At 41.9% G+C, this 13667-nt stretch overlaps 1 protein-coding gene across 1 annotated transcript in view; it reads left to right on the top strand.

Moving 5' to 3' along the window:
- Positions 1 to 13667, top strand: part of KIF5C (kinesin family member 5C) — a 156005-nt gene that overhangs the window by 102461 nt on the left and 39877 nt on the right. The window contains exons 13-15 of the mRNA XM_011943067.1: positions 4966 to 5034; positions 7409 to 7615; positions 9739 to 9885. Coding sequence (XP_011798457.1) covers positions 4966 to 5034; positions 7409 to 7615; positions 9739 to 9885 — 423 coding nt within the window. The remainder of the gene's footprint in view (positions 1 to 4965; positions 5035 to 7408; positions 7616 to 9738; positions 9886 to 13667) is intronic.

Here is a 13667-nt window from a genome sequence, read left to right as displayed (position 1 = left end):
CCGACACGAGGTTCACAGCAGAGAGTTATTTATTACTAGCGCGCTAGGGTCCCAAGCTCTAAGTTGGTCCTGGGACCCCGACTGCTTGTTACAGGCTGTTTATATAGGCTAACACAAGTTCAAACACAGCTTATGGCGCGAAATTCAAACAAAGCTTAAGGCGTAAAATGATTGGGTCTAGCTATAGCCTGAGCAAGGGGTCTTGGTTTAATTGGTTAGAGCAGGACCTTATGAGGTTCTTTCCTGGAGTTGATGATTCCGGGAACTTCGAGGCAGGGTGAGACCCCTGGAATTGGCAGGTTGGGACCTCATGAGGTTGTTTCCCGGAATTGGCAGGGTGGGACCCTATCAGGGTGGGACACTATCGAGGCAGGGTGGGACCCTATCTAGGCAGGGTGGGACCCTATCTAGGGCCACCTGGTGCTAACTTTTTAGGTTTTGTAAGGCCTACTAGTTTCACATATGCATTTTTTTCTCATTTTAGAACCGATGGGCTCATTTTTAGTAATTGCAGAGAATCCTGGGTGAGAGGGTGAGAAGCTGTTTCTGTGCTCAGTTCTCTATGAATAGACGCCTGCATGGCGGAATCGGGATCATTTACCTTGGCAGCACAAGGAACTTTCATTGATCCAAGAGAGAGACTTTAGAGTCTCAAATCCAGCATACAAAATGTAGTGATTAGGACAGAGAGATGAAAATGCCATGTCCAAGGCATTCAGTTGGTAGCTGAAGAGCTGGCTTGAGAGTCTCCGTTTCCTGATGGTCAGCCTAGGCCATTTTGTTATGTCATTTTCCTACAGCATGTGCTTTGAAAATTCTGTAAGACCCACTGTTCGAGGCTAGTATTTGTGGTCCATTGCACGATGATGCTGAGAGATGTGGGAGAGGACTGAGCCTAGAAACCTCAGCCGTAGGGGGCACCAGAGCTAATGGTTTGCCCTCAGTGACCCTTCCCATAGACTGCCTGATTATGTCTCACCAGAGGTCATTCTTAGGCGTCCTCCTCTGAAATGTTCTAGGAGGCACTTCCATGTTTCTGTTGACGTAGGTGGTTTGACGCTTGAAGAATACATGAGGCGGGATATGGACCCTTCTCAGTTTACCGAAAGGTAGAAGAGGAGGTATTTAGGTATGGGTGAGGCACTAGCCCAGGGTGGTTATGTGACTTACCCCAGGGTATATCACACACAGGCAGCAGAGCTAGGATGAGGTTATATATCTTCTGACTCCCACCCAGTGCTCTTCCCATTTCGCCCTCAGCCCTTTAAATGAGGACCTGGTCCACCTCAGTGAATCTATGTAGGGTGTGGAGGGAGAAAGACCACACGGTTTCCTCCTAGCTGCCCCTTCTGTCCCTCCGTGCTGCCCCACCAGGGCTCCAAGCACAGGTACTCTCCCGAGGCCATGCTGTGTGATGGGCAAGCATGCGCTGTGGAGTCAGACCTGTGACAATGACACTGAGACCCGGGTAGACCTGTGACAATAATGCTGAGTCCTGGGCTGGTGCCTGGCCCCGCTGAAGGTGCTTTTCTCCTCTGTATCGTGGGACTCATATCTGTTACTTCGAAAGGTCATGGTGAGGATTAAAAGTTTCCAGTACATTGCAGGTGCCCAGTAAATATTAGTTTCCTTCTTTCTCCTGGGCTGGATTGGGCTCTGCTTACTTCTGTGTGTGGTGTGGAAGGGGTGAGGTGCCAAGGCGGCCACCAGCAGAGATACAATGTGAACAAGTTGGTGCTGGCACTCCCTGTCTCTTAGTCCCTGTCCCTCTACACTACTGCTCTGCTCTTGGAGATCCTGACATGAACCAAGCTTAAATAGAAATGAAAGTTGATTATTTTTATGCAGATTGCCATCGCAACAAAAACATCTTTATAATTAAAGGTGACTAGTGACCTGTTGACAACCAGGGTTGACCAGTTCCTCATTTATAAGGGTGTGCATGTTATTTTGTTTTCTTTATTATTATTATTATTATTATTATTTGAGATGGAGTCTCACTCTGTTGCCCAGGCTGGAGTCCAATGGCACGATCTTGGTGCACTGCAACCTCCACCTCCCAGGTTCCAGCGATTCTCCTGCCTCAGCCTCCTGAGTAGCTGGGTCTATAGGCGCACACCACCACACCCGGCTAATTTTTGTATTTTTAGTAGAGATGGGGCTTCACCATGTTGGCCAGGGTGGTCTTGATTTCCTGACCTCATGATCCACCTGCCTCGGCCTCTCAAAGTGCTGGGATTACAGCCCTGAGCCACCATGCCCGGCCGCATTATTTTTTAATTTTTGAGATGGGGTCTGTTCTGTTGCACAGGCTAGAGTGCAGTGGTGAAATCACAGCTCACTGCAGCTTCAACCTTCCAGGCTCAAGCCATCCACCTGCCTCAACCTCCTGAGTAGCTGGAACTACAGGCACATACCACTACACTCAGCTAATTTTTTTTTTTTTTGTATGTTTTGTAGAGACAGGGATTTGCCATGTTGTTCAGGTTGGTCTCGGACTCCTGGGCTCAAGTGATCAAGCTGCCTTGGCCTCCCAAAGTGCTGGGATTATAGGCGTGAGGCACTGTACCTGGCCTCATGTTATTTCATGTATAAGAAAATTCAAGTATAAAATACTTTCTGAAAAGTACTTTAAAATCTGTTATCCATTGACTAGATCTTTAGAGCCGGCATCAGAGTGAGCATGCTTATGCATGTTCTAAGAGATGCAGTTGAATGTGTAGATATAAGCACAGCTTATTATTCTGGAAGTTTTGAAAGACTTTTAAAAAAAAATCACAGTGGGCCGGGCGCGGTGGCTCAAGCCTGTAATCCCAGCACTTTGGGAGGCCGAGACGGGCGGATCATGAGGTCAGGAGATCGAGACCATCCTGGCTAACATGGTGAAACCCCGTCTCTACTAAAAATACAAAAAATTAGCCGGGCGAGGTGGCGGGCGCCTGTAGTCCCAGCTACTCGGGAGGCTGAGGCAGGAGAATGGTGGGAACCCGGGAGGCGGAGCTTGTAGTGAGCCGAGATCGCGCCACTGAACTCCAGCCTGGGCGACAGAGCGAGACTCCGTCTCAAAAAAAAAAAAAAAAAAAAAATCACAGTGGATCTCATTAATTCCTTAGGTAAGTTGCCTTAATAAAGGGTAAATGTAGTTTGGGAAATGTCTGTGATACAAGTGATCCACGTCTTCTGTAATATCATCCTTGTTCTTCATCCTTCCCAGGTGGGGCCAGGGGCCCTTGGTTTTTCACTGTACCTTAAAAATCACTGCATCCCAGCTTGTCACCTGTTGGGAGGAAGCCTGCATCTTCAGGCTTTGAAATGAGCACAGTGTAAGGACAGAGTTCACTCCATTTCTCTCCTCTCATGGTTTATATCACTTGTAGTGCTTGTCCATTTGTCCCAGGAGAAGAGATGGTGGCTCTCCAATGGTAAACTTTTTGAATCCTTTATGCTAAGTTGTTTAATATTTAAGTGCTCAGGAACATAAACACAAATCGTTCCTGGTAAATGACATGCTAAGTTTATAAAGTAGAAGACAAAATATATCTACAGAATAGTCTTCTAGTTGTAGAAGTGCCAGTTTTTGGAGGTTTCATTCTGATATAATTTCCCTAACTCACCTGCCAGAAATATGATTTGTGCAGGAAAATAGAACCATTAAAGAAACATTGGTGTAAAGAGTTCAGTAGAAACAGGATCTCTTTGAGCAGAAAAGCGAAGCCAAATGATATTCTACATAAAGGACAAGGAGATTCAAATCCTTTATGGTTGATTTTAGAATTTTCTTTCTCCATGGAAAGCATTAGTTTGTGACATTAAATTAACATGATTCAAATGTATGCATAGATACCACCAAACAGGCTGGGGAATATCCCGTGGAACATTGAGGTTCTGTGACCCAGGCCCTTAAGTTTGGGTTGGATTTCATCTGTCGAAAAGGCAAAAGGCATAGTACAGGGTGCGTTTTTCTGGGCTGCTGATGAAAACACCTAGGCAGGACTGGCACGAAGAAGTGCCCAAGGATGCTCAATTGAATCTGACTCTGTCTGTTGTTTAGACCCTCGAAGCCAAGTTGTTATCTTCCCAGGCTATGTTTTAAATTTTATTTGAAGTCGTGAAAATAATGCAGTGAAGACTGTGTTTTTTATGTAGTTAGCCGTCATCTGCCTGTGGCTTAGCCTGCACTGGGGGTGGACCGAGTCTAAGGGGAGGTGGGGAGAGGTAGGTAGCAAATACCCTTGCTTTTGTGGCAGCAACACCTAGTGGCAGAAAATGAGAGAGAGAAGAGAGAATTTGCCTTTCCAACTTCAGTGACAGCCGAGAAAGTAAGCATGAATGCTTCTGTCCCTCAGCTGCCCTGAGGTTTTTTTGGTTTTTTGGTTTTTTCGTTTGTTTGTTTGTTTGTTTTTAAATTGCTAAGAAAATTAACTTCCAGTTGAGAGGGAGGTCTTCCAACGCCAAATCTCCAGTTCATGGTTCTCCGGTCTGAGAGGTTTGAAGTGGAAACGTTGGCTCTCCCTACCGATCCAGTGGTAGCACTCCTGCTTACTGATGTGTTTGACAAGATTTGGGACAATAACATATGATAGTACAGCTAGATAGAAATTCACTCCTTTATTTTTTGAATTAGGAATTTCACTCTTAACATCTTTGAATTGGGAGGGATATCTCTAACGTCCCTTTCAGTTCCCAAACCCTAGATCTCTGATTTCTCAATGAGCAGGAATTGAGTTGAATGTGCAGGGTATTATATTTCCAGAATATTCAGCTGTTTCATCTGCTGAGAAAGGTGGGTGAAGAGGTATTTTAACTGAATGAGATCTCGGAACCTGTCTGTTTTCTGTGCAGCAACGCCACACCATTCCTTCCTTCTTATTAGCAATCTTATGGTAGCCACCTGTCATTGAGAGACTGGGATATCAAAAATGACATAACTAACAAAAAAAAAACAAACATGATGTTTCGTTTCAGGATGATGAAATTAATCAGCAGAGCCAGCTGGCTGAAAAGCTGAAGCAACAGATGTTGGATCAGGACGAGGTAAAGAATGCAATATATTTTTTTCCCACAAAATTCTTCTATTACTCTTTGTTGTTGATGTTTATTCCAGGAATCTAATTGGCAAAGAAGCTTTTCATAATCACAGAATCATGTGGAAATTTCTTGGTAGATTTCCCTTCACTGCCTCTTACAAGCTGATTATCACTGAATTTAGAAAATACATGTTTGACTTTCAAAAACCCCTGATGTTTTGAGATTGAGTAGCCAGTGGCTACACTTCGTCCTGGAAGGGCAGAGACCTTTGGTTGATTGATCAGGCAAGGATGCTCCTTTTTTATTTTTATTTTTTTTGAGATAGGATCTCTCTGTTGTCCAGGCTGGAATGCAGTGGTGCAATCATGGCTCACTGCAACCTCCAGGGCTCAAGTGATCTTCCCGTGTAAGACTCTCAAGTAGCTAAGACTACAAGAGTGTGCCACCATACCTAGCTAGCTTTTTAATATTTTGAGACAGAGTTTCTCTATGTTGCTAAGGGTGATCTTGAACTCCTGGCCTCAAGCATGCCTCCTGCCTTGGCTCCCAAAGCACTGGGATTACAGGTGTGAGCCACTGCACCTGGCCTTGGGCAAGGATGATTCTGCCTCCAAATACCCACTATACTGTGTCCTGTTGTTTGAGTCCTACTTCAGTTTTGCAATCAGCTGGCTCAGATCTTTGATATACACCATGTTCTCCTGCTGTCCTGTAGGGATACACAAACAAAAACAAAAATAGAAGGTAGAGGAGGGGAAGGCAAAGAGAACGGGGCCCGAGTACTGCGTCAGCATGTATTTAATACACTAAAAAGGAGGCAAATTGTTTTCAGTCTCTCCCCAGAGGCATTCAGTTCTTCAGTAAGTGTTTTTATTACACTGTGTTTTGCCAAGTATTTTACAAACAAGAACCTAAGCAAAGGATAGCCAGCCAACCTATCAAACATGCACAATTAATAATTCCCTTGCTAAGGACCGTTTAAGTGTTGTTCTCTTTTGTGCTTTAAGTTGCTTTCTGCTTCGTTGCTGAAATGCTATGGATTGAATCCCACTGTGCAATGACAGCGGGTGCCTGGGTTCCTGTCCTCAGTCCCAGGCCTCTGTAGGCATAAAGGACTCTGTAACCATTTCCTTCTTCTTTGTTCCTCTTCATCTCTTTAGGGCAATGATTACCTCCCCTGCCCAAACACTTCCCTTGGTAGGGAGACAAGCTACACTTTTATAATCAGGTGAACCATATTTCCTTGTTCTCTCTCTCTTAGCTATAGTTGAGGCCTTCCATTTGCCTGAGTTTCCTGCCCTCTACCTCCCATTCTACTCCAGTTTCCCCCACATTGGCACAGCTGCCTGAGATAAACTTTCCTTCTTGTTACTGTTACTGTTAAAACTCCTTAACATTTTTATTTTTCTATACTATCAAGGCAGTATCTGTTCAATATAGGAAAACCAATGTAGGAACAATGTAGGAACAAAGAACGAGAACGTCAGCAAGCCCAGACATTCGCTTTCAACTAATGATAATGTTTGGGGTACATCCTTCTATATCTTCATGACGGATGTTAAAAAAAGGTGACCGATCGATCGCTCTTGTACACTGTTTTAGTTGATTGTGAAGTCAACCCGTTTACAATGTGAAATCCTGATAACATTTAAAAACTATGTAAGTGTTATTCCTTGTCATTTCCTTGGAAATGACTCCGATCTTTTGTTTGTTTGTTTATTTATTTATTATTTAGATGAAGTCTCAGTCTGTTGCCCAGGCTGGAGTGCAGTGGCATGATCTTGGCTCACTACAACCTCTGCCTCCCGGGTTCAAGCGATTATCCTGCCTCAGCCTCCCGAATAGCTGGGATTATAGGTGTGCACCACCATAACCAGCTTTTTTTTTTTTTTTTGTATTTTTAGTAGAGATGGAGTTTTGCCATGTTGGCCAGGCTGTTCTTGAACTCCTGACCTCAGGTGATCCACCTGCCTCAGCTTCTCAAAGTGCTGAGATTACAGGCATAAGCCACTGCGCCTGGCCCCATCCTTTGCTTAAAATATGGAATAGCTATAAAATGCAGTGATTTTTGATGTGTAATTCATTCTTTGAGTTAAGGGTATACAGCTGTAAACTAACAACAACAACAAAAACAACATACGAAAAACAACATACAAAACAAAACACATGCACACAAAACAGATTTTTTGCAATGAGAACATATCTGTCTTTTTCTTTTTTTTTTATCGTCTGGACCATACAGTGGGGTTTCCCATCATCCTGAACTTTTCCAACTTGTTTTCTTATATCTGGCTTTTAAATTACTTACTTTTGGATACAGCATAGAACATAAACATTTGAACATTAGATTCACAAGTTCCATGCCATCTCATTTCCCCAGCTTTTAGCTTCCACAAGAAGAGATTATGAGAAGATACAGGAGGAGCTGACACGTCTCCAGATTGAAAATGAGGCAGCCAAGGATGAGGTGAAAGAAGTTCTCCAGGCCCTGGAGGAGCTGGCTGTCAATTACGACCAGAAATCACAGGAAGTGGAGGATAAGACCCGGGCCAATGAGCAGCTGACAGACGAGCTGGCCCAGAAAACGGTTGGAGCATTTGTGCCTAGGGGGTGGGACTTCCTTGGCTGGCATTCCTGTACTCATATTGATATTCATTGACAGACATGGTATAAGGAGGCAGTAGCTGAATAGTTATTCAGTGTTAGATGCATTCCCTGAGATCCCTCCAACAATTGAAGTACTTCATGCAAGTGACTTTTGTTCACTCATCCTGGAACTGCACATCATGACTGTTTTATATCCAGAGAGTGATAACATTAGTGGGGATGCTTTGTGGGAATAGTCACAAGAGTGCAGACTTTGGAGCCAGAAAAATCTTAGTTACAAGTCTGACTTCATAACTCTTAGACCTTAGCTGAGACAGCTAAGCTTCGTGAGTATTCATTCCCTTATCTGTAAAAATGGTGATGATAACCTGCTGCTTGCATGGTGTGAGGATTAGTGACAGTTTATGTAAAGCACTTAGTGCAGATCTGTGCATATACCACAGTATCAATACATACATCTCAAAGCATTGCTACTGGCAAGAGTGGGGTCCCATGGAAGGTATGGACTTCACTCTTCTTGCTTATACCCTCCTGAATGAATTCCATTCCCTCCAGTCAGCTTCTTGTTCTGGCTGTTACCTTCAGGAGCCTGGAACTAAGCTGCCCTTGTTTGTTTGTTTGCTGTTCTGTTTTAAGCCAGTGCTTCAGCCTGCACATTCCCTTATTTCCAGATTCTCCAAATGAAAGACGCCATAGGTTCTGCAGTGAGCTAGCGGTAGCAGGAGCAGTGAGTGTTTGGCATGGCGGGGTGGGATATGTCCTTTTCTACCTGGAAAATGGGCGGTGGAGAAGCTGACTGGCTCTAACCTGCCGTCCTTAGTACCTCTGCCCAATGGCCTGGTGTCCTGGGCTTGTGCCCAGCCTGCTTTGTGGAAAGCATCCAGTTTAAAAAGAAGTAGCAGATGGTGCAGGAGAATGCTGATCTGCCGACTGTGAGGCTGACAGGAAATGCTCCTCACGGCATACATTCAGCTGCATGGAGGATGACTTTTCTAGCAGCTTCCCAAGATGGGGACTACTGCCTCTGAGGATTTTAAAAACAAGATGACATAAGCAGTTGGCAATACCAAACAAAATAAAACAAACTCATTCCAAAGTCACTTAGGAAAGGGGGCGACTTAGATTTCCTCTGCTTAGTGTTTTCTATCGGATTATTTTAATTAGTCCTTCATATTACTTGCTTCTTAAAACAATGAAACATTTTTCAAAATACAGTTTTTAATTTGCCATGAAACCAAAGTATTACTAGATTGGTGTAGAAGGCTATTAAAATTAGACAGATTGTTTAAAAATGCTCTAGCTGCATATGGGAGAATTTTATAAATAGATAACTGTTTTCCTGATGTTGAACGTTAGTTAAGAATACATACCTTTTGGCAAGATGCATGAAGGATGAAAAAGAGATGAGTTTATTAAAGTTTGACAAGAAAATAGAGCTTCTGCTATATAATAAGAAACCAACTATTTGTTGGTTTTTAATAAGTAACCTATTGTTGGTTTGTAATAAGTAACGTAATTTTGAAAAAAGATGAAGAGTGTTTAATTCAGCTTCACTCTGAAAATTTGAAGACTTTTTTTTTTGAAGTTGTTTTCTAAACATATTAAACTACCTCTGGGCCATCTATTCTAGACCCATCTGTCTTTATCAATTTAGGTGGGAATATGGAGGTGGCCGAGGGAGCAGGTTTGTTTAGGAGTGGAGGTGGGGACCCTTGCTGGTAAGTTTAGACCCTGAAATGAAACAGGTAGGACTGACATAGAATATCTGGTAAGTAGGAAGATGCAATTACGTGTTATAAACTTAAGGACTTCTTTTTTGGCTTTTACTTATTTTTAATAACTTATTTCCCTGACTTGGAATTGTCATCTGATATGTAGACATATAATGTATCAGGCCATGTGATATAACTTGTTGATAAAGAGTTCATCTTCTTATCCAAGAATGCAGTGCTATGTGAGAGTTTGCCTTAAAAGGATTCTTAGGTTGAAGTCATGTAAGTCATGTAAAAGAAATCCATTCTACATGATGGTGTTATGTGTAATGTAGAGTGTATGAATTTCATGGGCAACCCTTTGAATTTGTTGTTGAAATTTGTTTTTCAGACTACACTGACAACCACACAGAGAGAGCTGAGCCAGCTACAAGAGCTTAGCAACCACCAGAAGAAAAGGGCAACTGAGATCCTGAATTTGCTGTTGAAAGATCTGGGGGAGATTGGTGGAATTATTGGCACCAATGATGTGAAAACTGTAAGCCAGCTCTTCTTTTATCTTCTCTACCTGCTCCTATCAAGTTAGCAGGGTCTGTGCTTTACTCTTTTAAGCATTCAATGTTTAGCACTGTGCTTTGCATCTGCCATGTGCTGGTTAATGTTTGAATGAATGAGAAAAGGGCTAATTGAATGACTGAGTGAATTGTTTGTTGGGGTGAGGAGGAGGAGAAAAAAATGATCTTTCAGGTCTAGGCAATGTCTTCAAATCTTGGTTGGCTTTGTGTAAATTGGTTTATTTCTCAAACTTATTTCCTAATGTTGCAGAAGTTTGGAATTAAATCGCTTAAGCAACAGTTCTAGTCTCAGAATTGTGTTTTTCCTTTTCTGAAAGAACCCAGTGGAGTGAAAATTCTCCAACAAGTCAGTGTGAAAGTATTAGGATTCTAACAGTGGCTTAAGCAATAAAATCACGTTTAATTATTCACAATATAAGAAGTCTAAAATCTTGCTACTCAGGGTGTGATCTTCCTCACCTAGGAGCTTATTGGAACTACAGCCTCTCAGGCCCCACTCAGACCTATTGAATCAAAATCTGCACTTTAACAAGATTCTCCAGGTGATTCTTTATGCTTATTAAAGTTTGAGAACCAAATTTTGGTTTGGTGCCATGGCTCAACAATGTCAAATTCTCTGGCTTTTTCTCTATGTCCTTTCTCTTGTCCTCAGCCTGTTTCCTTTTCATAATCCAGAGGATTGTGCCTCATGGTAGCAAAATAGCTGCTGTAGTACCGATCATCACATCCTCACTCAACCACATCCAAGGCAGGATGGGCTTAATCCAGGAGGGAAATGTATCCCAGAAGTCCCCAGGAGACATATCCTTACACTTCATTGGCCAGAATTGGATAACATGACCACTCCACATTTCTGGGAAAGCAAAGGGGAATGGGATTACTATAATTGGCATAAACCAATCATGATGAATCCCTTGGGGTTATATACATTGTTGTTCTTATTTATTTATTTATTTATTTATTTATTTAAGACAGTGTTTTGCTTTTGTTGCCCAGGCTGGAGTGCAGTGGCGCAATCTCAGCTCACTGCAACCTCTGCCTCCTGGGTTCAAGCAATTCTCATGCCTCAGTCTGCTGAGCAGCTGGGATTATAGGCATGTGCCACCAGGCCCTGCTAATTTTTGTATTATTATTATTTTTTTAAGTAGAGACGGGTTTCTCCATGTTGGCCAGGCTGGTCTCAAATTCCTGGTCTCAAGTGTTTCGCTCGCCTCTGCCTCCCAAAGTGCTGGGAATACAGGCGTGAGCCACCACACCTGGCCATTGGTGCTGTTGATAGCAAGAAAGTCAGAGATGTGGGGATTATAGGGGTGGTATAAAGTTGTCCAGAAGCTAGGAATAGAAGGAAGAGATAGAATTAAAAATGGTATCAGCCAAGAATAGGTAACAATTTGCTGGAATATAGAAAGGCCAATTGTTGTAATTAACCAAAAAAAAGGATAGAGACATTTTTAAAACAAAGCCTTATTGAGGCTAATTTACATAAAGCTGCACATATTTAAAGTATGCAGTCTGAGAAATTTTGACATATGTGTACAGTCATGAAACCATCAACACCATTAAGATAATGAATGTCTCCATCTCCCCCAAAAGTATGTGGGGGAGGTTTCTGGTCTCTCTATTTTGTTTCATGGATCAAATCTTTCTGCCAATACCACAATGTTTTGATCACCATCGCTTTATAATAATATAGCCTCTTATACAAAGGAGTCATTGATGAATATATGTTGATTTTGTTGAGCTGGGGAATGGTATTACATTGCTTACGTTACATGTCACAATTTCCTGAAACCAAATTCTTTGAATTTAGCCATTTTATCTTTAAAAGGCTGAACTCTACATCAGTCTGCTTAGTGGGAACACTCAAGTTGTGAGTTGGGATTGTTAAATACTGGAAATTGCTCCCAAGATCAGGCTTCTTTTGTAGACTAGACTATTTCTGGGAAATGTTGAAAGCCCTTTTTGGATGGCGTAACAGGTCTCGGCTTAGAGTACATGACCGCTCGTAAACGTAACCATTCTTTCATGGAAACTTTATTGTAACTGATTATTTCATAAATCCTTGTGAATGAATCTAATTCTAGCACAGACTTCTCAGATACTATAGAGTTAACCTTATTAAGCTTCAGTTTGGTGATTTTATATTTGAAGATTTAATTTTTTGAACCATACATTGGTGTTGAGCAATAAAATTTGATGTGAGGTGATTAAGTGGCCTCACAATATGAAGGTGGAGTTGATTTATGGGAAGTTGATGCTTGCTGCTGATAATGATAAAGGAAGAAGGTATTTTTTTGCTAAATTCTAAAATAGAGCTGATGAAAATGCTAATGAAATCAGGAGTGTCTGGGTGTTTCAGTATTGAAAAAAGAGTCTTTACTTTTGGGACTCTGAAGTATGATTAAGATTGAGATTATTTTAAAATAATCAATTGCATGTTTTTGAGATTATTTTTGGATTCCAGACATTGGATGTCCTAGTTAATTTCATTGATAGCCCTCATTTATATCATTCTGGTTTTTTTCATATAATTATGAGTTCATCATTAGGGTGATGAGAGCTAATGGAGTAGTATGACTTTGGGTGAGTCACTGTACTTCTTTGGGCTTCATTTTTCTAATTTATAAAATGACAAGATAAGCTCGGACAATATCAAAGATTGTCATCTCAGAAATTACATGACTTCTGCACATTTGTTTTAGATTTATCCTTATAGGTACAGGTACTTTTCTTATTGGTCATGACTGTGAATTCATATGGTAATTCTTTTGATATAGGAGAATGAACAGATTAAGGAAATTTGCTTCAGTGGTTTTGTATTTTTGTTCCTAAAATGCCATTTAATTTTCACAAGGTCTTTCCTGGTAGGACTGTGGGATGGGGGAAAAATATGGCTATTGGAGCCTTCCCCAGTTCATAGTTCTAGAATATGACAGCTCTGAACAACCAGAAAACAGAAAAACCCATATATCCTCAGCTCAATCATGTCTTGAAACATTTCCAGAGTCCAGTCATTTTGTTTCATCAACAAAACAAGATGAGTCCAGCATATAACAAGATGAGCCCAGTGTTAATTTTATCCGAGTTTATGAGTGAGCCTTCTCTTCCTTTCATGTACTGGTGACATGATGAGGTCCATACATTTGGAAAGGAGACCTTTATTTTTCATAAAGGGTTGCAGGCTGCAGGATGACCATTCTTACAGGTTGGGAAGTGTAACCTCTGGCCAGAAGCCGGAAATAAGCACTTTGAGGGTGGGAAGAATAAGAAAGGGATTTATGTTTTTCACGGGGTGGCCAAATATACTTATCCAACAGGTTACAGGAGGAGTTATGAAGATTCATGAAGGAGTGGCATGTGCGTGTGTAGTAGGAAAACATGTATGCAACATGGGTCCATGTTCACTTTGGTTTAGAGACTTAACATTTAAATGTATTATAATTAGGCCCTATACATCAAAGGGTGAAGCAGAGGACATGAAGGCTCTCTGCGTGCAGCCTTAGCCTGGCCAGAACCAGAACCACTTCGTGGTTAGTGGTCTCTAGTTGGGGAAGGAACACTGATTGGTGGTTGTGTTGAAATTGCAAAAGAGAAGGGCAGGGGCAGGCTGTGGTTGATATCAGCAGTGAAGCAATGGAGTGAATATTTCAAAAGGGCTGGCTTCCGTTTAACCCTTAGGGAAGAAAGCCTAATGCCGATTGGCGAGGAGGGGTTATGACCAGGCGTTTCCAATTTCACAATCTGT

The sequence above is a fragment of the Colobus angolensis genome, unplaced genomic scaffold (assembly GCF_000951035.1).
Source record: "Colobus angolensis palliatus isolate OR3802 unplaced genomic scaffold, Cang.pa_1.0 Scaffold215, whole genome shotgun sequence".
Classification (NCBI taxonomy): Eukaryota; Metazoa; Chordata; class Mammalia; order Primates; family Cercopithecidae; genus Colobus; species Colobus angolensis.
The sequence above is the reverse complement of the archived record's forward strand: the minus strand, read 5'-3'. Positions and strand labels throughout refer to the sequence as shown.